The 24,290-nt window shown below is 40.3% G+C and overlaps 1 protein-coding gene across 5 annotated transcripts; it reads right to left on the bottom strand.

Moving 5' to 3' along the window:
• Nucleotides 1-139: 139 nt before the first annotated feature.
• Nucleotides 140-23,178, bottom strand: ocrl (OCRL inositol polyphosphate-5-phosphatase). Of its 5 annotated transcripts, none has more exons than XM_030061466.1 (25): nucleotides 22,846-23,178; nucleotides 22,704-22,757; nucleotides 21,925-22,004; nucleotides 19,126-19,217; nucleotides 18,623-18,661; nucleotides 18,102-18,215; nucleotides 14,801-14,995; nucleotides 13,466-13,727; nucleotides 12,989-13,162; nucleotides 12,373-12,474; nucleotides 12,106-12,220; nucleotides 11,835-11,951; nucleotides 11,451-11,632; nucleotides 10,795-10,906; nucleotides 10,046-10,155; nucleotides 9,705-9,840; nucleotides 9,457-9,567; nucleotides 9,144-9,309; nucleotides 8,536-8,771; nucleotides 7,655-7,678; nucleotides 5,381-5,500; nucleotides 5,035-5,119; nucleotides 4,439-4,566; nucleotides 4,049-4,160; nucleotides 140-2,539 (listed from the first exon to the last, which is right to left on the bottom strand). In XM_030061466.1, the coding sequence occupies exons 2-25, from the start codon at nucleotides 22,749-22,751 to the stop codon at nucleotides 2,415-2,417; spliced, it is 2,985 nt and encodes a 994-aa protein (XP_029917326.1). In that variant the 5' UTR covers nucleotides 22,752-22,757; nucleotides 22,846-23,178; the 3' UTR covers nucleotides 140-2,414. The 5 variants fall into 5 exon arrangements, with proteins under 5 accessions (XP_029917326.1, XP_029917327.1, XP_029917325.1 ...); XM_030061467.1 differs by having other exon boundaries at nucleotides 22,918-23,178; XM_030061465.1 differs by having other exon boundaries at nucleotides 22,704-23,178.
• Nucleotides 23,179-24,290: the final 1,112 nt, after the last annotated feature.

Here is a 24,290-nt window from a genome sequence, read left to right as displayed (position 1 = left end):
AGTTGCTAAGGATTTCACATATAGCTGAAGAGTAAGCTCCAAAAAAATTCTATCTTGCTAAGAAGCTGTCAACAGTTTGTCTACACCAAGTGTACTCCTGCAACAGGGGTTGTTGAATCATTTACAAGAGGAAAAAAACTGCTTTGTACATAGTTTTATTTCTGTTAAATAAATTAAAAGTACCAAAAATCTGAAAAGTTGAAAATAACAGGTGTGCAAGTTTGTTCTTGCATGTGTACCATAATTATTTAAAACAGGCCGTGAAAAAACTGAAGACATAAGGACCAGAGATGACAAAATATAGAGCACAATGATACCACACAAATACATCAATTGGTATAGTGGCATAAGACAACACGTAAAATTAGAGATTGATCTTCTGATATGCATTTTTCTAATGTTTTATGGAATAAGGGTAGTCTTTCTGAACAAGTACATGGCTATTGTGAATGGCTCTCCCTGATTTACACATACATAGTTGAATTGTAAGTCACCAGGAACCATTCCCTCCAGCCCAAGCCACATTTGGCAAAGCTCAGCCAACGATTAAGGCCAACAACAACTCTGAGAAATGGAGAATCATGCCCGGCTCATCAGAGGAATCTACTTTATTGGTGGCAATGAGGCAGAGGAAACTGCACTAGAATGGTGCAACTTCAGCCCAACAGGCATAACCTTCAGTGCCATGATTGTCAGCCTTGTCACATTATATGATGTGTTCACATTGTCTCCAGAGTTATATTAGTTTGAACCAGAGATCCTGTAGTGTCTGATAAGAAAACTTGTAGGCTTTGCTGGCATCACTAACGGGAAATATGGAGCTCGGGAAATTAGTGTCAGACAATGTTTTAAATATTAATGTCAAGTGGGAAAGCTAATGCTATGTGAATAAAAGTGTTAAAGAGGAAACAGTGTTCATTATAGATGGCATAGGAGTTCCTCATTCCATAGCCACAACATGTTGTGCAGCAGTGACTGAAAAAAATGCATATTTCCTCTGTGGCACAAATGATAAAGGTGCACAAAGACGGGCTTTGTCTTGCAGAGTAATGACCCATTAAAAGTTTAACTCGCACCCAGAAAATGCTGCATCACTTAGAATTCTGCACAGCAATAGGGGTATTAATAATCTGAAGTCACCATGGGAAATACAAACTTAAAAGTGCCTTGGCATCATACAGGCCTAAAACAATGAATACAAAGCATAAAATTTAGGCTTTTAGACATGGCAGAAGCAAGGAAACATGTGAACACATAAACATCAACAGTACCACCTTCATGACAGACATAACATACTGTAGACACCATAAGAGATTTGCACCACCACAGCAAGAGTCAAATACCCATAGAAGTCAACAAGGACAGGATCACTATATACACCAGTTAAGACATCAAGACCACAAGGGGTGACTCTTCAATCTATTCTGGTTGACCAGGAAGTTAGTGTGTGAACAGACATGTTTTGTAACTCAAACAGAGGAACTGGCAAAACTTGATGTAAGGCTCACGGTTGAAGTTACACAGAATCACAGCAAACATTCACGGCTATGGAATTTCCTATAACAAAATGATAAAAACAAGTTGTATCCATTCAAAATAATATTTCCAATAATGTCCAAAAACAGTTTTTTTTTTTCTTTTTAAAACAAATGAGGGGTTGAAAATAAACCACAGTAGGAAAACAAAAAATTGATGGTGCAAACTTTGTTGAAGAAAAAAAAAAAATTATAAATAACATTAGTTAAACTACAGTGGATATGACCACAAATTATTCTAGCAGATACTGCCGTTTAAGTATGACTGCTCTGAAATGGCCGATTGTCATCTTTTGTCTTGAGTTGAACATTCTTGATGGGATATTTACAGACTCAATGAACCCCATTTCACTACACTTTTCTCCAGTCTCACTTTACACCTTAGGTTTCCAAACTTCAGGAAGTTATTTTCCATTCCTTAGTGGGATGGAGTCATTAAGCTTCTACTGTTCTTACATTCATACTATTGACTAATAAGGGGGTTATTTTGGCATGAGCACCTACAATAAGAGGGGTCAACTGAGAAGGAGGACATCCCCAGTCTGGAGGCACAGTTCCTTTAGGTCAGCAAAAAGTGCGCAGGCATCAGTTCAAACCTTTCCTAAGTACAACCAAATCCAGCGGCCATACTGTCAACACAGGTGAAGCTATGAGACTTGGTAAAATCATGACAGTTACGATGGAACAGTCCAACAAGGTCTGGGGTACTTCTAAAGAAAAAGTCTGTGAAAGGTAGGGTGCAAAACAACTGCACTAGTCTCCAACAGATGACAAAATACATTACACTGTGTCCTACAGGTCCCATCCTTTTGCAACCATTAAGCCAGGTTGGTAAACAACGTGGAATCTTCTGACTGTGTGAATGACCTGTAGCCATAATTACTCCTCATCTCCGGCCATGAGGAATCCCAGGATGAAGTCAATGGCTCTCTGCCGGTCTTGCGATGTCTGCCGGACTACCAGGTTGGGTGGCGGCCGGATGAGAAGGCTGGCAAAGAGGGTAGCTATAATGCAACAACAGGGGGAAGAGGTAAAGCAAACATGACATGGTGAAAAAAACTTCACACCCTTTGCCAATAAATTACAAGCAAAGATAAGTGTCCTGTAATACAATATGTGGATAAACTTGTGCTGTCACCTCATCCTCATTTTCCAAAACACATACAGAACAGAGTCAAGTTTACAGAGGATCGGTGGTGACCTCAGGTTACTGAAACAGGCTGGCAACTGTACAGATGCTGGTCAAATCACTGGACCATCTAGAAAATCTCAGCCAGGGCTGTGAATGAGTAATGCCGTTCCTTAACTACTGTCACCCATGTGCCATGAATGAGCTACATAAATCCAAACTACTTCAGTGAGACAATTCTGTTGCCAACAGCAGAAGACCGTTTATACTGAGTAACACACTGTTGAGAGTTTGTGTTTTCCTTTGGCAATTGAACAATGTAAAAGAATCCCTACATGTATTTACTTGTTCAAAATACAATAAAAAACATTTAGTCAAAACCATTATCACTATTTAACTATTTAATAGCTCATAAGGGTATTTTTTCCCTAGCTTGGTTAACATGACCAACAAGGCAGTTTTGTAACATCTGTGTAAAATTCAGTTTAATGTGGTTTTAAAAATATGTTTTGTTACATTTTTCAGTGAAATATACTACAGTTATCTCATGCATTACAATATTCATTGTGTATTGCAGTAGATTGTGCTTCATTAGGTTCAAAGTGTTGGCAGACTTAGCAGAATTTCTCATGTCATAAATTTTGCAGTGTGAGCTCTCGCAAAATATAGACAGACCATGGACCCTTCTGCTATATTGTACAGTGTACCGACTTTGAGCAAAGACATTACATGTAATGATCCTTGGCCAAGTTAGCTTTTAATGCCCGCTGTACTTAGTTTCCTAGCATAGTTTGGCAGTGACAGTCACCCCTAATAGGGGGTGAACAAGTGCTAGAAACACCACATTAAAAGAACTTTAATTATGAAATAATTAAATCATAATATCAACAGCAAATACACAGGTGAGTCAAATTAAGCTAACAGTTGATCTGTAGAATGTATCAGCTTTAAAGGAGAACAGCTCTAAAAAGGGTGAAATCATTGGTTTGCAAACCGACTGATTTAAAGTTATTCAAGTTAGTTACCATAACAACAATGTGCCAAATATGGGCAAACAGCATCACCAAAGATGAGCAGTGGTCACAGGTGAAAGCAATCAGAAACTAGTTTTGTTGGTGAGGTAATCAACCGCTGAAATTGATTAACTGCCTAGTTCTTTTTACGTATAACTATTGTACTGGAGCAATAATAACCTCAAAGTTGTTCTATACTGTGAAATATTTGCCCTTGTGCCTGGGAATACTATGTAGTACTAACAAACTTGCAGAATAGTACTTGTTTATTACTGCTTAATGAACTGAATTCATTTGAATTCATTTGATAAAGTAGTTTAATAATGTAGGGAGTAAGGTAAACAGCAAGATATGAGACCGTCTAGACATACCTATGAGGCTGGCAGTTAGGTTGTTGTTGTGAGAGTGCTTGAGCAGTTCCCTCAGGAAGGCCAGTAAGTAGCGGAACACATTGCGATGAGCCCGAGGCAACTGGGAGATTAGCTGTCAAATCATCACGGATAGAGACAAAGATTAGCTGATGTTTTCCAACATATAATAGAGGTAGCCATGTTTATAACATTGCACAATCCTGGAATAATGTTCAACTAAAAAGATGGTGCATCCCTCCACTGTCTTGTCTCTCATTCTTTACAGTCACAAAACACATCTAGTAAAGGCCTCTTAGAAAAACAGAAAACAATGCAGAATATGTTGTGCATCATATAGAGCAGTGTATGGGCACGGATAACGTTGCAGTATGTTAGGAGCGGTCAGTGCACCTGTTTGCAGAGGCGGCTGTCATGAGAGCATTCCAGGCAGCGTTGGTAGAGTTCATAACACACCACAGGCTCTGGCAAGGCTTCCAGGAAGATCAACAGAGCCTCAGCCACGGAGTGGTTACAACCGGCTACACACACAGTTACGGAAGAACAAGCAAATCCGGAGTTTCCTCATGTTCTCTTTCTACATGCATTCATCTGCATGCAAGCATGGTAAACAGATGGACTAAATTTCTTATATGGTCATACAGTAAATACGCACCCCTTGTCTAAATATCTTCTGATCTGCCTACCAGTCCATCTACATAGCTCACTTAGCTTTAATACTATGAGACTGACAAGCATGTTCCAAATAAGACATATTGCTATTATGACTACTAATGCTATTGCTGTTATTATCATGGTAACTCTAATTCATACTCATGGGAAGACATTACACGGTTGGTGTGTTAATTTAATGAAACCATGTCACTTAAAACAGCTCCTGTATGGCTGCTGCTGTGTCTGCTGTGTGGCATTTCAGTGACGGTGTCAGATTACAGGCCTGGGCCACAGTGAATCTGGGCCAGCTACACTGTCTCTGCATGTGAGGATACGAATGGAGTCTGGGATGCTGGTGTCCAGACAGTCGATGATATTCTGCAGCTCTTCTTGAAGGCCGGGGGTCTGGAACAGATCCTCCTGAGAGACAGAAGTAAACAAGTACAAGGACAATCCGTAAGAGTGTTACATTAGTAGAGGAAGCATAAGATATTATGCAATCAGTAGTTCCAGCAAAGACAACTTTGCCATCATAAAACATACATCAGTACCTGTTGTGTTGAGGTCATAATAAACCTCAACTTGATTTAACTGTAACATATGAATCAAGTGCAACAGCCTATACTTTTTCAATTCTAAATGTCTTTTTTAGCAACTAATATGTTACCATAACATTCTCACCTGCTGACAAGCTTTGGTGAAGAGGTGGTTTACCAGAATCCAGACCTCCTTCGGGATCTTTAAAGGCTTGTCCTCTGTACCAGACCCATCCACCATCAGGAAGTTCATCTTGGACTTCTCCTAGTTGGAGATAGCATAGCCACCATGGTTACACTGACAATTTGTAATAGAGACACTTGCACTGATTCCTGACATAATACACCACAGTTATGTATTTATTACAGGGTTAAATGTGAGTAATAGAAAGAGAGATCCAATTATATGGGAAATGTATGAATTTATGAGAGCATCCCTTTCATCCGATTCATATTGCCAGGAGAGTTAAAGATACTGCTTTGATCAAATTGCAGCAGAGGCCAGTAAAATGATTGCACATGGCACATTTCATCCATTAGTGGCAGAGTAGGGGCAGCATTGAGACCCGGATTATCTCTGGGGTGTGCAGACTTGAAGGAGAGTCATTTTACTGAGAGCTGGTTATCACATTCTTTTTGTCTCTGCAAATAGATCCCTGAGAACTCAAGAGAGGCAGCCAAAAATAACCCCAAGCAGTGGGGCTACACATAAAGGCAAGGGAAGCTGGTATAGCGGCTTTGGCAGCAGACACAGCTTGCAGTCATAATGGACAATATCAAAAGCAGTGTGATATTTTGCAAAGTGTATAAATGAACACCCCAAGTGCTACAATGTTCCTTCAGGGTATTTACAGCGTGATGCATCTTGTAGAAAGGATGCAAGGCTGAGAAACACAAAGTCACAGTATGACAAAACCAAGGCCCGTCTTACAGTCTAAGTGGCAACTGAAAGTGTGTTTACTCATGCAGCTATTCAGTTTCACTGGCCAGTGAGTTACTATGCAGTGGAATGGAAGAGAGGATTTTGCATCAGGCTTAATATGCGTATTTGAGCTCAACTCAACAGACCTCAATGCTTCTCATTAGCCTTAATCATGTGTGTGAAGGGGCTGAGCAGTGAGGGTGACCTGCTGTGAAATGAGATTTGGTGCATGTGTGTGTGTGTGTGTCTAAGTTTCAGTCACAGAGCAAACCATGTTCTGGTCTGGTCTGTGACTGCCTGCAGGTCATCAATTTCCTCCCTTGTCTGCTCTCTGAAATATAGGCTGAATATGATGTGTACTGATTCACTTTTTAGGCTAGCAAGCAAAGCCTCCCTATATCAAACAGAGGTGCAAACAGCAGTGCAGGGTCAGTGGAGTAGCTGCTCAGCTATCAACATGTTTAGTATTACCAAATATTTCAAGCCTAAAAAGGAGAAATTAATCTGGACTCCATTATGTAACATCAATCTTTAAGGATTAACTTCTATTTTAAGAGGATGTTGCCTATATCAGGAGTAAGCTTCATGCATGCAGACCATGTGGATAACATGTACATCTGTCATTCGGGCTAGATCATCATCTAAAAATTGGTTGCAGATTCAAACTATTATCTAGGTTATACAGATATATAGCTTCTTCATAAATTGGATTTTAGACCTAGATCCCCACAAAGTAATTTCAACACTTAACTCTCAAAGCTGCACAATTTACTGTACCTACATGTTTCATATTCATTTGAGCACCAATCAATAATGAAACATTCAGCTTAATAATCTAAAACTTATTCAAATAAATAAACCTCCATTTTGCTGCTCTATCACCAATTGATTTCATATGGTGATTTAACCTACAGCCAGTTCATGAAAATGTTTACATTTGGTATTCTAAAAACTAATTTGGGGACTGCTCTATCTCAGGAAAAATCCTCTGCTGTTTGTGGATGAAAGGGCAGCAGTTTGTTTGGAATAAATGTAAGAACACTCGAGAATTATAAGAAGACAAAGTCATTATAATTACATAATATTGAGCCAGCACCTACACTGAGTGCTAAACAACAAACAATGGCCACATATCACCAAGAGTGTCTTGTTTCATGTATCAGCGGAAAAAATGTTTTTGTTTCCCATATTGGCATATTGATACAGGCAAACCGTTGGCTCACTAAAACACCATTCTCAGGTGTTGAAATCGAAGGACATAAATATGTGATAATCCACTGACATCAGCAACTCAAGTAACAATCCTGGCTCACAAAGAAAACACTGCAAGAACTTTGCTGATGTATTTTTCTAAACAGCTTTATAATGGATTTTGATAATGTCTGAGCCAATTTTCCTTTCTAGGGAGAAGGCTGGAGGAAGCTCATTTGAAAGGAAGATGACCTTGACCTTGTCTTGGCTGATAGCTGGCCACTATCAGTGTACATATTATTTTACCTTTTCCATGAAGCTGTCCTCTCCCTGAGCAAGAAGTCAGCCCACAACCACAGTGAAGAGTTGGAAAGGAATGATCAAGTCAATGAGAGGCAATAAAGGGAAAAAAGAAGAAAGAACAAAGTAGATTGTACTATCTATAAACACAGAATCAGAAAAGTAGTTAGATCATGGCATGCTTGTAGTATAACTCATTGCATTGAAATACACCAACCCAGCAGGATGATGGAATATTAACAGTTTAAATGATTATTGCAATGATAATAGCACACTATTGCAGAGCAAAGCACTGAAAATCAAAAATAGCAATACAGAAGCAGAAAGAAGAGGTGCATATATGGAGATCAGAGAAGTCTGTTTATATGAAACAGGCAAGAGTGAGCTGGGCCTAACTTTAGTCACTTCTCCCTCATCTTCAGGAAATCCCTTCCTATGTTTTGCTGCTACTTCCTCATTCCCACTGCCACACTTAGCAAATACATTCACAGGTTGAGACATTTTATGCCTGCTAAATATAGACGTTCTCTCTGACTGAGTTTACCCTGAAGAGGTGAGCAAGTCCTCACGTGTCCCTGCTCAGGTTTCAGGTAGTGAGTTGCGACAGAAAGTGAGGAACTGCCATCACATTACAATCGGAGCCAGATTCTTCTATGTAGAGGAGGATTTTTTTGTATCTCACCCTTACAGGTGTAAGTACTTTGAAGAAAATGTTTCTTTGTTCCATGAAATAAGACAGTAAGCTTCAATCACTGTAAGAGCAGTAGTACCGTGTGGTATTCCAGCTATTCAGTACAATCAAATTTACACCACTCCTGTCATTCTACACCCTCGCTGTGGTCTAGCTGCTTTTCCCTTGCTGTACCACTGAGTTAGCTTTCTCTCACCAGGTCGATGAGCTTAGTGATGGGGATTTCTCTGATGGGCTTCTTCATGCGACACAGTGTCTCCAGCGAGGTGCCAAAGCAGCTGGGCAGGTAGTTGCCTGAGATGGTAATGAAGTAGTCCTTGCCACGGTCCAGATGCAGCACCAGAATGTCCTCTATGGCGTCCTCTCCACAGTTCAGCAGCGTGACAGAGTCTTTACTGACGTACACCTCCAGGTAGATCTCCAGGGTCTCATCTGTTGGGGGAGAAAAGTGGGTCAGAGGGAAATTTTTGGAGCAACTCTGATGGGCAGCATTGCCAAAGGAAGTGCATCTCACATTGGAGTCTATTGTCAAGAGCTCTGATCATCAAATCTTCCTGAATTTCCCATGTATACCCACCCCCTGTAGGTAGAACAGGGAGCAGCCACATGGGAGACACTACTGAATCATAGTGTAGCTCCAAAATGTATAACACAGACAAGTTGTCCTAAGGAGATGTAACTAAATTAGCTGTGTGATTCTTTTGCACACGACAATGATGATAAAACAAATGAAAGATCAAGGGGTTCAGGAAACAAGGCTGCGACCAAGACAAAAAAAAGAGTTAGGATGAAATATGGACTCACTGGGCTCCAAGAATCCATCACTTGGCTCAGCACGGAGCCAAGGCTTGCAATACTGTGAGTCATTGAGTTTGGGGATGAAGGCGAAGTGACAGGGGACCTGCCCGTCATTTGTGATTACAAAACGCTCCTTCTGAAGCTGCCGGAATTTCACATTTTCAAATGTAAACTGCAGGAAACAGAAGAAAGAGGAATTTCACAGAGGTTAATCACAGATTTGAAGTCGCTTCATCCTGAAAAATACCGAAAACGTGATAGACTCCGGGGTACTTTGAGTATCTGTGAGTGTATGTGTGTGTCGCCACTTTCTCCTCACCTCTCTCCTACTTAAAGATAGAGATGGGAGGAAATCGTTCTCCATTCTGTCCATCATGCGAACAATTTCCTCAAAGACCTTCTTGTGGCGCTGCTCGTTCACCACCTTAACCTGTTACACACACACACACCCAATATTAGCACTCCTCACACTTCACAGGAATGTTAATGAGCTCAGTAACGGAAGTTTTAAACCCACAGCACTGTGATTTTTAGCAGCTTTCATTTAACCAAGCATTTGTGTCTCACCCCTATGCTGAACAGGGAGCTAACAGGCTTGTGGTCACTAGTCTGCAGTTCCATGTGGCTCCGGTAATGGAGCTGCTTGACATTACTGCCCCGCCACAGGATTCTGTCACACCAAGCCGGCACACGGCACTTCCCACTGCAGGAAACAACAGTCGCACATTCACAGGCGGGGTCAGCCTCACATACTGCTGACTGTATGTTAGTGTAATGACAAGGCCGGAAAAGACTTCCTTTCTAGTATAATTCAAACAATAGGTCAAGTTGCGAGCATGCAATACAGTTCCTCGAGAGGATTTGTGTGCTGTTCATGAAAGCATACAAAACAGGACTTTGTTTTTTACCTTGAGTCCCATCGATCTGTTTTGGCATCATACTTGTAAGTTGGGATAAAGTTAATATCCCCTTCCATGAAGTCGGTGAAGGCTCTCTTAGTCTGCCTCTGAATGTTGAGCTGCACATAAATCATGAGCAATATTTCTCTAAATGTTATTTAGTGCAAAACAGTCAAGAATAAAACTCACAATGGTCACAACAAACAGTAAAAGAGGAAGCTATGACAGATTCCAAACACTGAACAGTTTAACTGTGGAAATCCTAAACAACATGTTATTTTAGTATTTACACAACAGACTGCCTTCATGTAAATGTGTGACAACCTGTGTTTATCCAAGAACACTTGACTTTTCAGTGGCGGCCTGCTTAAGGGTTACACCCTGACACAAAATGACACAAATCAGAGTCGGAAGTGCAAGCACAGTCCTCTGCTACCAACCAGCTGCACAGGATCTGAAGGTTAAGTCTGATGGCACATTCTTGAATATATTAATTTGGAGAGGTTTTAAAATGAGTGGATACATGAAAAATCTTCTCCTGACTAAGGACATGTGAAAACAACACTGAAACTTTGTTTACTGGAAACAGTAGTAGCGATATTAGGTGGCTACTTTTTCAGTTTGAGTCTATACTTTATTGTGCTTCCTTAATTTCACATTTTCCTGTGCTTTTAGGGTAGTTTTTCTTTTGCTATCCCCAGCTGCTGAAAAAATGCAGAGGAACCCCTGACCTAGATAACAGAAAACAGTTCACTCACCTGATCATACTCCTGCAGCTTTTTCAGCTCTTTCTGAGCTATGAGCTGTTTGACCTCAGCAGCATCGTACACAAACAGACGATAGTTCAAATCTCCCAGCCAGATTACAACACTGAAAAATGGAATAAACACACACATGCTCAAAATACACTGTTAAAGCAAGAGCACTACATTGAATATGTTAATCCTCACTGAGAGTAAAACATTGTAACAGACTGATAATCTACAGAGCACAGTAAACTCATTTGCGAGGATAAAATAAAGAAAAAACATTATGATTAATAAAAATCTAATCAGGGCTCTATGCTGACATTTCTCCTAGAAGAAATATGCAAAATTAAGGGACATATGTAAGAATGACTGAAAAGACCATCCTGACTTTAAATATAAAAGTGCATGGAAAAATTCTTTCTAGCTTTTTCAGCATTTCGCAGTGTAGGGGACTATAACAATCACTGTAGAATATTGGGGTGAAAGTCAAAGTCATGTATGAATGTAAAACAAAATTGGAGTGGGAAGCCACAATAAACTTACACTTAGTGAGAAGTGAAATCAAAGAGCCAGTTCTTACAATACAAACACAGTAAATGAAAGTAAATCATTTGTGAGTCCAGAGGGACTGTCCTTCTCTGGACATGAAACACTGAAGAACTCACTCATGCTTGACGATACTGAGCGGCGGGCTGTCCAAAGGGTGGAAAGTCATGCGGGCACAGATGTCTTTGTAGTCTTGGTTGCGGCGCTCAAAGTCCTCCACATGTGCCGCGAGGTGTGAATTCACAAAGCAGAAGCTTGTGTTGTGGAAAATAAACCTCACTGCCACGCCACCTTTGTTCCCCTACAAGGAAATCATGCAGCCCGGTTTAAAACTTTGGCACTCAAATGACATTTCACTTTCATGCAGGAATGGAGCAGTAAAGCTCTATGCAAGCTGCAAATATCCAGGTTAACATCTACTCAAATCAAACAGAGACTAAACTGAAATCAAACAAAACTATAAAGAGCAAAAGATACATCTTTCTGTTGAGATTTGAACATACCATTTTTCCCATGATTCCAGTCCCTACGTGCTCTGCAGCCACATCTTTGATGTGATTCTTGTGCACCTTGTTGACAAAGACCACCAGCATCATTCCAACTAGTCGGATGATGCGGACCTGCAGAAGAAAGAAAGAAACAAGATCATGTTTGTGTCTACAATACATTTTCTGTTCAACTGGCGACATGCCAGTGTGTTTATCAACATGACAGGGGCAGAAAGCCTGAAAAGTACTGAATAGTTATCTTTTAGGGGGCTTTGCTCCAACTCACCCTCTTGTACTTAGCTTTTGGATGTAAGCTTCTCTCCACAGCATCTACCCATAACTGCTCCTTGGAGGAGTCCAGGTAAAAGAAGGCCTCAGTACTCAGGTCCAACTCTTGAAACCTACAGAGGCATAGATTATGTACACAAGTCAGCATAACAGATAAAGCAAGGGTCAAAGACAGTTTCTGTGAGTTCAGCAAATATATATTTAAAAAAAAAAAAAGAAAAGGTTATGCTCAGAACAATACTGCAAGGTGAAACATGCCACTGACCCCAGAGCATAAACATCTGGAGGCTCTGTGTCGCAGCAGAGCCACGGCTCCAGGGTGCTGTCAGGAGACTGGCCATTCACATTCCATGTACCTGTGAAGAACCTGAAGCAACAACAAGCACACCAGTCAGGCTTTACGATGATGAATGAATGAATATGATGAAGGAACACTAAAGCAAGAGCTGAGAAGTTCCAGTTCAACTTCATTTGGAGACCTTGATCACTGGTAAGTTACATGTCCATTGTTTATAGAAAACAAAGACAACAGCCCCTGACCTCAAAGCGGAAAAAACAACACCAAAAACCAGGCAAATATGTAAGAAACTTTGAAGAAATTCTGAAATGTTGAATTTGAAGAAAAGTTGGGAATGATGACAGAGAACAAACAAAAAGACAAGAAGTTTGGCTAAATGTTACATGGGATTGTATATTTTGACACTGGGACATAAAAATATTGTAAGCTTGTAGTGAAATAAAGCTCTTTCATTCTAATTTATCCAAAATTGGTAAGGTGGCTGGAGCTGCTGCTGCATTTGGAAGTAAAAAGGAATATTTACTTGATTTCAGATCAACTGAAAAAAATGAGCATATACACAGAACAGAGAAGCGTCTCTCACCTAAAGTTCTGGATGTCCACATACTCCTTCTCCTTCTTGCCAAGGCGGTGTTTGATGAGGTATTCTCTCTGGCCTGCCTGACTGGACATCATGGCCTGTCTCATGCTGTTTGTAGTGGGACTGTCGCTCCATGATGGTGGCCTGTCCACGCGGTCGAATCCAGATCTAAAGCCGCTGGGTTAGAAAAGTGAAGCATTACTTAATGCCAAGTGTTTTCTGAATACATTCGAGAAAAAAAAAAAAAAAAAAAAAAAACAGTCTTCACTCCAGCTTATTGGACCCCCCTACAGTTTACCCACAATTCTGTCCTCACTTGAAAAGGCCATTTATCTGATCAATATTCATAATCAATCTGTTTAAGAAATGGAATAAAACAATTCCAGATATTAAATCAAAAGCAGGACAGCTATACAGAAAACCTGATTAGAGCACATGATTCAATTAAGATCAACAAGTTATCATGAAGGGTCAACTCACTCTTGTTTGTTTGGAGTGACAGAGGTATTGTCTTTGCCCTGTATGGAGGTGGCTCTTTCTTTGGGGACAGGTGTAGGAGGCAGAGGATTGGTTGGAATGTAGGAGCCTTTACGAGGAGGAAGCGGCGGCACAGGAGGAGGTTCCCGAGGGGCAACGATACGATTCTGGTGGTTCTTTTTTTCCTCCACTTTGAGAGAGTGGTTGAAGTTATCCTCAAAACCGAAGTCTGAGGCCAGCGACTGAGCTGGATCTACTTTGTCTGCTTGGAGAAAAAAGGAAGAGTCATTTTTTTATGAACACAAAGTCTCATATGTAATCCACGTCATAAAAGCACAACCAGAAAATTATTCAATTTTTCAAAAACAAATAATTCTATCTATCAAAAGGGTAACATTTTGCAATAAGAACACCCTTACATTAAATCCTAAGGGTTTATGAATAGTTTAGAATTATGTTATTAAATAGGTTGTTAACACTCTGTAATTGTTTATTCATGATTTATAAAGAAGTTATAACACAGTTTTCATACATTAATTCAGATACTAATGATGGCTGACTGATAAAGGGACAAGATGAAGTAAGCTAAGCAACTAGCAAGATCTGAGATTTAACACTATAGATGCAGTCTTGTAGTCTTACTGCAAACTGGTACTTCTAAAGCATAATTTGTATTTTGTAAGACAGGGACTTAAGATGACGAATAAGTTTAATAGTAAGCCTGAACATGATGCTTTCCTTTCAAGTTAGCAATTATGTGGTGAGAATGACTTTTTTTCAGTGGGAAATGTACTCCACTGCAATACTTAAGTAAAAGCAGCAATGATATATCAAGTCTTGCATTCAAAATGTATAGTATAAAATGGTAGCAGCAGCAAAATGTAGTTCAGTATCAAACAGTAAAATATTCCTTGAGAAGATTGGGTCCTTTCAACGTGTTAAATTATTGGCGCAGCACCACGTAACTAGTATTTTTGTAGGTGGCCAAGGTGGTGCTGGATCCAACTCCTCGATACACTGTTAGCAGTTTAAAGTGTAACAATGTATTGTATTTTTTCCTGCAAAGTAAATAGTAACCAAAGCCATCAGATAAATATAATGGAGAAAAAATTACAATATTTCCCTCTGAAATGTAGGTCAGTAATAGCATGAAGTCCCATTAAATGGAAATACTTAAGTAAAATGCTAGTACCTAAAAATTTACACTTTAGTATCTGAGTAAATCCAGTTATTTCCACCTCTGCATTTTTCCCAAATGTTGTATATCTTGCTTTAGAATCAACCACAAATCTGCTGTGTGTTTGATCAATAAAGTGTATGTACCGTGTATCTATGTACCTTGGATAGTCTGGTCTGTTGAAGTGCTGTTGTTGAGGCTGAGAGGCAGTGCACTAGTGGATTTGGGTGGGTTAGCTCCTGAGACCATGGAGTTTGCAGTCTTGTTTGCTCTTTGTGGTGGGATGGGGACGGGACCTCTGTGGGGAGCTGGTACAAGGGGCTCCATCGCTTTGGGGAGCTTGGGTTTGGATTCAGCTGGGGAAATAAATAAATATATTAATAAATAAATAAATAACACTATCAAGAAGATTGCCTAAATTATACAGTCTCTAAAAAGATCCTGAAAAGGGAAAGGATATCAGATTACAGTTTGTGCATTTGAAGCTGCTCAAAGAAAAAAAATGATTAAGTCACTAAGCCTTAAGAAATATGGACCTTTATTAATGTAACTGCACACCCTGTACTACTGGCGTCTCTCAGAGCAAATATGATCACAGATAAAGGCTGAGCCAACACCCGGATAACAATGTTGTTATTGCAGGAAGTCCATGGCTGCACAGAAAAGCAGCCAACGAGGAGATTGTTGATACAAGGACTGAAGAGGGCACAATGCTACCATATTTCTCATTACAACACGCCTCTTCAATCATTAACTCGTGAGTAAAAGCAAATGGTGGCGGTAAAGGTGAAACTGGATGGACAAGTTCTCAGAGTAGTAGAAGTAGTAGAAATCATAACACGCATAGCTCACTACCCCAAACTCACGTGCCTTGTGTTCATTTTCAGGCGTCACTCCAGGGTTTACTGCTCGTGACGTAGCAATGAGCCACGTTTATATGCATAAGTAAATGACTTCAAAAATACTATTAAGGCAATACTGTTGAGTTTTCCTGTTTTAAATCAGATTAAGAAACACAATTTAAGACATACAGACACCTTAACAGCTTAAGGGCAGATTCTTATTAATGTATCTGTTATCCTCAACTGATAACAGGATATCACCATCCAAAAGGCAGCAGGAGAGCTAAGCGTGGTTCATCAGCAGCCTATGATTTGAGGGATGTGGTGCAATGCACACCTCATTCAATATGGATACCTCAATTAAAGGAATAATTCAGTGCTGGAAAGACGGTCTTTACGGGGCTGTCTATGAAGTAAAAATGCACAAATATTTCTGAAACTGCTGGTACATGACTACAGAACACAGGACACACTGAGCAGATAGCACCACCAGGTAACAAACTGGAGCAGCGTATGTGTTATGCTGCCCTGGAACGGGCCTCATAAAAATAAATAAATAAAAATAAAAATAAAAAGGGGGGGGGGGGGGGGGGGGGGGGGGGTATGTTTTCACATAGTAACATTACCGTGTTAGTAACAAAACACTTTGGTTAATGCACTGACAAAAAAAGCAGAAGTATGATCCATGGTTTGCTAGAAATGTGAAATGCATCATCTGATGGACTGGGAAATGAACGGGGAGTTCTGTGTGCAGGCAACATGGTGGGAAGGTAAACTTTGCTTATTTGCATATTCTATCAATGCTATAATGATACGAAGCTTGTTGAAAATCTGCCTAGTATTCCTACAAATTTTATAGGAATACCAAAGCAACTAAAGCCTGCACCATAGTCTTCCAAAATGGGTACATGAAGTTCTGTGCTTGCAATCTGGTTCATACAGTGCATCAGTGGCTGATGCACTGTATGAAGCTTCCATCTCTTTGTGATCCTTCCCAAGACGTCTTCATTTTTTCCCCCAAATTCTGTGTTTTTTGTTTTTTTCCCCTTGCCCACTATGAAGGCTCAGGTCAGGGCATGTTATGTTGTTTTGTATAAACTGTGGGCCTGTAAAGCCATTTGAGACTATAACAGTGGCTGAGGGCTCTAAATAAACTTGAACTTGAACATGAGGACAGGGGCACTTAAGGCGATATCCAGAAGATGTACTGGACGCAGCAGTTCACACAGCTCCATTCTAACATTTTCTCTACACTCAACATCACTGATCTCCCCCAGGACACCCTGTTAACACCAGTTCTTGCTTGATACACTCATTCAAAAATGCCTGGTTCTTGGGGGTGCAACAATTCCATGTGTCGTCTCCCTGTTTGCATCAGGTTACCCAAAATAATGTCTGAATCAAGGGGTATTTCGTAATTACAAAAGTGAAAGGCCTTAGGCTGTACCAATCAATATGATAAATGGTAAACAGACTGCATTTCTATAGCACTTAACGTCTACTGACCACTCAAAGCAATTTATAATGTATGCCACACACACACACACACACACACACACACACACACACACACACACACACACTGATGGCAGAGGCTGCCAAGCTGACCATCAGCACCAGTTAGGGTCGTCAGTGTCTTGCTCAAGGACGCTTTGACACGTTCTCGGGAGGAGCCGGGAATCGAAACAGGAACTCCTCCAATTACATGCATGTGGTGGTGCAGCATTATGGCTACGATAACGCTGACAAAATATGGTAGTGATGGGAGAGGACGTTATTTTTAAGAAAAAAATAAGTGACTTCCACATTTCTCCCTAGATAATCAAAATAAGTAGTTGTGTAAATGTGATTATTATGGGCAGTAATCGGTGCAATCTTGTCAATGGCTTAATTAGGCAAGTTCCTTACTTGTACTAAGTACTTCAAACTACACCTAACAAAGCCTCTTCTGGAGGGTGGTATCTATTATGCAAACTTATCCTGCTGATGAGTCATCATTTACTACAGCTGCCGCCCTGCCACAACAACAAAATAGTAATTTCCTGTGCAGTTTCCTTTATAGTGAAAGGACAGTCTTGAATACACGAGCATAAACATTTGGTCAAATTAATGAAGTCCCATGGACAATGACGCTCTCAGCACACTTTCCCTGACAAATTACATACTCCTCTCCTTGTCTGACTCTCTCGAGGACTTTTATCATATGATCATTATGTGATCACAGGAATACTGTCAGGGCACAACATCTCTCATGCTTGTTGCTCTTAGGTGCTTGTAATTTTTGTGATCTGGAAATGTAAGGACGTTTGCACTCACTGTTAAGTTGCTCTGGAGGAAAGTGTCAGTTAAAAGTCAAAAATATAAATGTAAAAAGTAAAAGCACAGTGCCATAAGTGTATGTGTACACTGGTTGCGTCCATTGTGGTGGCTGTCACCTTTAAAGGTGGATTTGATTTCAGAGATGGCAAGACGAGGACTCTTCCCAGCAGTGTGTGGGTGGCAAGAGCCCACAGGAAATCAGTGAGCAGTGTAATCCACCCAGGGTAAATAAATTTTAGATGAGTGGCTAAATAATTAATGGCCCAAGTGTGTTAGAGCAGTGGAGACAGTGGAGCCTCACCTTGCTGCTTGGCCCTCTTCACCTGGGAGAAGAAAGTATGTGTGCGCTCATCATCCTGCAGCTCCAACAGCAGCTCTGGGGTTTTCTCCCCTCGGACACGTATCCTAACGCAGGCTTGAGTGGGATACAGAACACACAGAGACACACACACATTCAAGCTGGATGCCCTCATGTCTGACACAGACTTTGCAAACGCACTAGAAATGCAGACTGTGACTGTCTCCAGAATACAAAGCAAAGTGATTTAACAGAGAACTGATTCTGCATGCTTCCAGAGAGCCCTAACAACTCATGACTAGCTATTGCTACTAAATAAAGAGGTAGGCATTTGGCTCAAGGCAATGTTCTAAAAATGTAGTATGGATGGATAGGAGCTCTGTTACCTTACATGACATGTTTTAGTTTTGTTTGTTTTTTTTGCCACAATACAGGCCTAAAATTTCAGTGTTACTTGCAAGACCAGAACACCTTTTCAGTTTCGTTCAAATTTTAGTAGGGAAGTAAAAAAAGTAAGGACTTACTGTCTACTGGGAAGTCAATAAGAAGAGCTTCTTCAGCCTCTGAAATGGAATAGAGGAAATACAGAGAATGAAAGTGTGATCATGTGGTTCAAAGGTCTGCTGTGGGAGTGAACCAACGGTGTTATAAATTCTTCCAATAGGCTCCGGAGGCCACATGTTGACTTTTACATTTTGTCCTCCAAGAACAAAGGAAATGCCTCCTGGACTTCCATGCCGCTGTGCAGCGACCTTGAGTAAACAGTAATACTACTATGCCTGGGAGCTCAGGAATGTGAAGTCGAGTGCCCACAGGCTGTGGTGAGGCAGCGGGCTGAACTCTTAACATGCCATGTCTGTCTGACTGGAATCACAATCATCTTCTTAAAAGGATACGTCATTCCATGGCTACAAATCAGGCAGAGTCTGCAGCAGTAGCATACATAAAATAACCTGATGATTTGATAATACCAGAAACAGTCAACACTATAATTCTGAAACAGAAGACAAACAAATCATACACTTACCTCGCACAATTTGAAAATGACCATTGATGGGTATAGACAACTGAGGTACTGGATTAGACACAACAGCATCAGGGGTGGCCAAAACACCCAATCTGAAGGAGAACGAAACAGATTCCCACTTAACATCAAATTGGTATTGCCCTTATACAGTGTTTCCTCTGTATCCATGTAGCAGTGGTGTGCCACCACAGGAGGGAAATTACCACCACTCCAAGAGAAAATGTGAAATCAAAATAAATGTGATAATTGTGTCTGTTACCTAAAACTAAAAAACTATAGCCCAGTTTTTTAGAGGTAATGATTAAATTATGATTAAAAACATTTTAGCACTTGAATCTCATCTTGAATCATAACTTCGGCTCAAACAGCGACAGATTGAGACAAATGTAGAGGTATCAGTCCACAGCTGCAGAGAAATCAGAGGAAACACTGTCTTATGACTGTACAACGTGGTTATGGCTAATCAATAAAATGATCTGAAACCTAAAGCCAATACAGCACAGTCACAGCCGTTTCATAGAGTAAAGAGGACATTCTTAAAGCAGCCATCTCATGCAATTAAAAATGTGGATGTTTCATGCAAACCATTCAATATATGCGAGTATTAGAATGAAAAATGAAAATTCAAGATGCAACATGGGTGATTGTGTTATGTTTGAATTAGCCTGTGTTGAATGTATCATTAATTTTGCAATGCAATGGAAAGCAATGTATACATTTATTAGAAGGGATATTGTTGAGAGAGACGTTCATATCAGTAAAATGTAATTACGTTGTTTTTACGCTGTAATTTGCCAGGATGTAATCAAAAAACTCTTATGTGCATGTGCTCACATGTAGAGATGATCTATAGTCCAATTTGCAGTTTAGATGCTTTAATTACGTCAACTAATTACAACAATCAACGTACTGTGTGTTCCCATCCTTGCTTCTATGCTGATGTTATCCAATCAAAACCTATAATCTGTGGTTCACATGTGTTCTGCTGACAAAATCCTACTGTTTCAATTTGGAGCAGATTCAGAGGAGCTTATCTCTGAGTCATTAAACAGCGTGAGCACAGTCAAAATAAGCAGCTTCAAATCTCTGATGTGGGTTAACGTAGGACAGATCATATTTCACTCTCTAACAATGGCCAAGCAACCAGGGCCAAAGCATCAAGTTGTGCCATGCATGCCCACACTTCCTGTCCATTTTATAATGCGTCTGATTACTGTTGAGGAGAGGAAAATGATTCAGCGCTGCTCGGCTACATGTGTCACAGGAACTTGTGGCTCCACAGAACCAACAAAAGCTCCTCTGCTGATCTGGTAAAATCCACCAACAACAACTCTAGGGTACATCCACGGCCATCAACCATGTGTCACGCCACACAACTCTAAATACGGGCGTGATGTGAAAAATTCAAGGGATGTCACTGTGATAGCCTTATGGCCCATGTTCGTTACAGTCCATACAGCACCAGCTAAAACCCTGACAGCACCTGGCTTCCCTGCCCTGTTCACCATTTTCCACTGACAGCAGCCTAGCTTGGGCTGTGTGGTTTTAACGCAGTTAGCCAAGCATGGAGCTTGTACGCTCATGTGAGTCTCATTACACTCCAGGACAGAGCAGTGGAATTCCGGATAATGGGAAGTGTGCTGGCTGGCAATGGAGCTAATCTCTCCCCTTCACACAGCCTGCAAATACAAACAACAACAATTCAACAACTGCACAATAAGCGAAAACATCCCTTTCACAAAGTAAACATGTATACGCTGGAGCTGCCCAAGGAATACACCTCAGTCTTTGACCATGTGACTATCAGATGAATTCTTGCTGACAGTGGTTACGACTGGGCAGCAGGGTGGTGTAATGCGTAGGAAACCTGCCATTCAGTCAGGGGACCCAAGTTAAAATCCCAGTGTCACTACACTTCCACCCTGCAGAGGTGCCCTTGAACAAGACACCACATCTGCATCCGTTCTGTACTCTGACCTCCTTATAAAGGTGCTTCAATTGAAGAGAATTTCCCAGCAGGGATCAATGATTACAGGAAGACTGCACTTTATTGAGAAAAAAATTCCTATCACTTTTTTTCCAATTAATATGACTGTAACATACGTTTTATTTATTTTTAGTGCTTGTTCCTAGTGTTTAAAATGTGTATTCTGCACAGCTCAACAACATCATGTATATTACTATCTTCAACAAAATTCTGCCTCTTGACACATCAAAGTGAGTATAGCTCTTGCTGAGATCAGACCATGAACTGTTCAATTCAGCCAGAGAGCCTGCCTTCGGTATTAGCTGCTGCTGTGCTTGTACAGCCCAGACAGCCTATTGTTTCACATAATATTAAAGCTATACGGTATCCATTAAATTTTGTGTCTGCCCCACTGTGGCTTGACCATGGTACACACCGTCCTGACCAATACAAGAGTGCAATTTGTCACATCCTAATGTAGAGTCTTCTGCACATTAAAACAATGTTTTCCTCTAGTCTAGCGCTGCCCATGTGTCTTAAGCTATAGCACACAAGAAAAGACACAACCACAGGACATAAAAGCCAGCCCAAAGGATGCAGAGAACAAACTGTTCAAATACACCAAAGCAAATCTACCTCTCAAATACAGAGAGTTAGTGGACTTTGATGGGATAGGAGAGGAGGAAGAGGTTTTGCAGTTAAATACCTAAAATCTCAAGGGATGCTGTGCTGCTTAAAAACCAGACATGACCTCTAAACATCACATCCGATTTATCTACCACCTAAAGAAAGTAGATGATGAATTTTCCATCACCACACTCTCGGATACTTACATAAACTCTCCACAGCTCTCAATTAGTGACAGTAGTCTGGGCTCCTTCTGGCCAGACCTCAGCTCCTGACCTCTTACAGTGTGAACAGTGCAATCAAGGAATTATTACAGAGGATGAGAAAGGCTTGTACATCACAAGCACTTATTTATCATTACACTGACCAACCATACAACCTATTATATCAGTTAAACTCAGCTCTATTATGTTAGCTTTCAGGGCCTTTATGGTCATTTCTGTTTAGGACTGGTTAGCTTGTGAGACAGCAATTGTGTCCATTGTTAGAAGCCATAGTAATGGAAATTTCAAGTTAGGAGGCAAATTAAAGCATTTGCACAGTGACAACTGACAGATCACACGGCATTAACCTTGGACTGGGGAAAGCAGGTCTAGTAAAGCAGTTAGCTGGGTAATAAATGGCAGCCAAATGTTTTCTGCCCAAGCGCAAGTCAGCTAAAAGGCATCATCAGGGCATGGTAGTCACACAACAGCGGTAAGGACTTAGCTGTGTTACAGAGGCTAGTTTGTAAACTTAGCAGTCCTAACAACTTTTTTAATCATACGCTAAGTGAATAAAATAAATTTCCTCGGTAAAGGCCGGCATGATAACATAAATGACAATTTGTTCAGCCAAGCTTTCTAGCGCTGGGGCAGTCATTCACCGGAGCTGCGCTAAAAAAAAAAAAAAATGCTAACGTTAGCCAACAAGCTAAAGCAAAGGAATAAAACAGCCTACAAAAAAAGCGATAGGTGACATAATTCAGCTAATTCAAAAAGGATATTGCCAAGCATTTCTCGTCGCGTATCCCAAAGGTCAAAGACGAATCCATTCTTACCTAAGTTACATGAAATAAACAGTAGTTTATCATTAGCGAGTTCACGGCTGCTCAAGTCCAGACGTTAGAGAGAAAGTTAAATCCCCACCCCTGCAGCCGGCCTTCCGGGGGTGACAGCTGTCAGAGGCCGGGCGGCAGCTAATGCTAATGCTAAACTAGCCTGTTAGCGGGCTACGTGTTGTTGTGGGAGCGGGTCGCAAACGTTTCAACACAGCCACGAAATCAAAGTAGTGGCGGTGGGGCTGCGGCATCCTCTCCGGCACCTTTCAGATGTCGCCCTCTTTTCTTTCGCTCTCGGTGTCGGCGAAAGGAATCCGGTCCGGCTAGTTTTACACTACATTGCTGGCAGTTTTTGGGGGTAGATGTCTCGGTAACGTTAGTTGCGCTACAGAGCAGTTTGCTAGTGTTTTAATGAATCCACCCTCCCTCCGTCTGTCTGCTTGGCCTGACGTCACAAGCCCGGTGTGCCTGTTCTGTCGGGCCGGTGAGCCCGGGCGGGCGGAGTTAACCGGGGTGTACATTCAAATAGTATGACTGCTGTGGAGACAATGGTATACTGCACAAAATACACCCATCAACATTAGGAGAAATACATATCACTAGAAAAAAAAAATACTAATCACAATCAACAACATAAATAAACTAGACAATATAAATAAATAAGAAGAAAGAAAAAACTGTGCATACCATGTAAAAGTGATAATAATTAGAATATACTACAGTAAAATATATTTATAGTATATCTGTAGACCTTGCACCTTTTAATCCTTGCATAGACTATATGTACAGTGAAATACATCAGCGAAATATCCATTGAATAGAGTATTTATATATAAAATAGATGTATATTATTCATAATGTATAATTCCATGTGGCAGCACTGGGTGGCAGATTTGGTTCAGGCTTATGGAGTATATAAAATATACAGTACATAATAGTATACAATAAAATACAAATATTTCTGAAGTGCTCAACATAATGTTGCATAAAGAAACAGTGGTTTAAATTCAAATGCATGGATAAATAAATAAAAAAAAGTCTCATAAAAAAAAAAAAAACAATATCAGGAAAAATGGATTCCATTAATTTAAAATCAGTATAGAAAAACAGTTCACAGTACATGTTCACAGTTTTATTGCTTTTTTTGGTATTTGCAAGTTTGATAGTCTGTATTTAATCTTTAAATTAACTTAAACTGGGATAGCCTTAGAAATTCTGTGTTTATGGACATGAAATTAGCCACATAAAATCAGTAAATTTGCCATGAAATCAATACTAGATTTATCATGTCGTTACTAATTATGCTGTTTGTGAAATGTGTATCATAAACTGAGATCATTCACCACAACAATCAGAAATCAGAAATCAGAATCAGAATCAGAATCAGATATACTTTATTGATCCCCAAGGGGAAACTGAGTCAGTTGCAGTTGCTCAAATTCTCAAGAGAACATAAGTGTGACTGAGATTAAAAGAAATAGAGAAGGAAATTAGAAATATAAAAATATATGCATTAGAAATTTGTGATATATA

The sequence above is a fragment of the Myripristis murdjan genome, chromosome 10 (assembly GCF_902150065.1).
Source record: "Myripristis murdjan chromosome 10, fMyrMur1.1, whole genome shotgun sequence".
NCBI classification, from domain to species: domain Eukaryota; kingdom Metazoa; phylum Chordata; class Actinopteri; order Holocentriformes; family Holocentridae; genus Myripristis; species Myripristis murdjan.
Note: the sequence above shows the minus strand (reverse complement) of the source record. Positions and strands in the feature narration are given on the sequence as shown.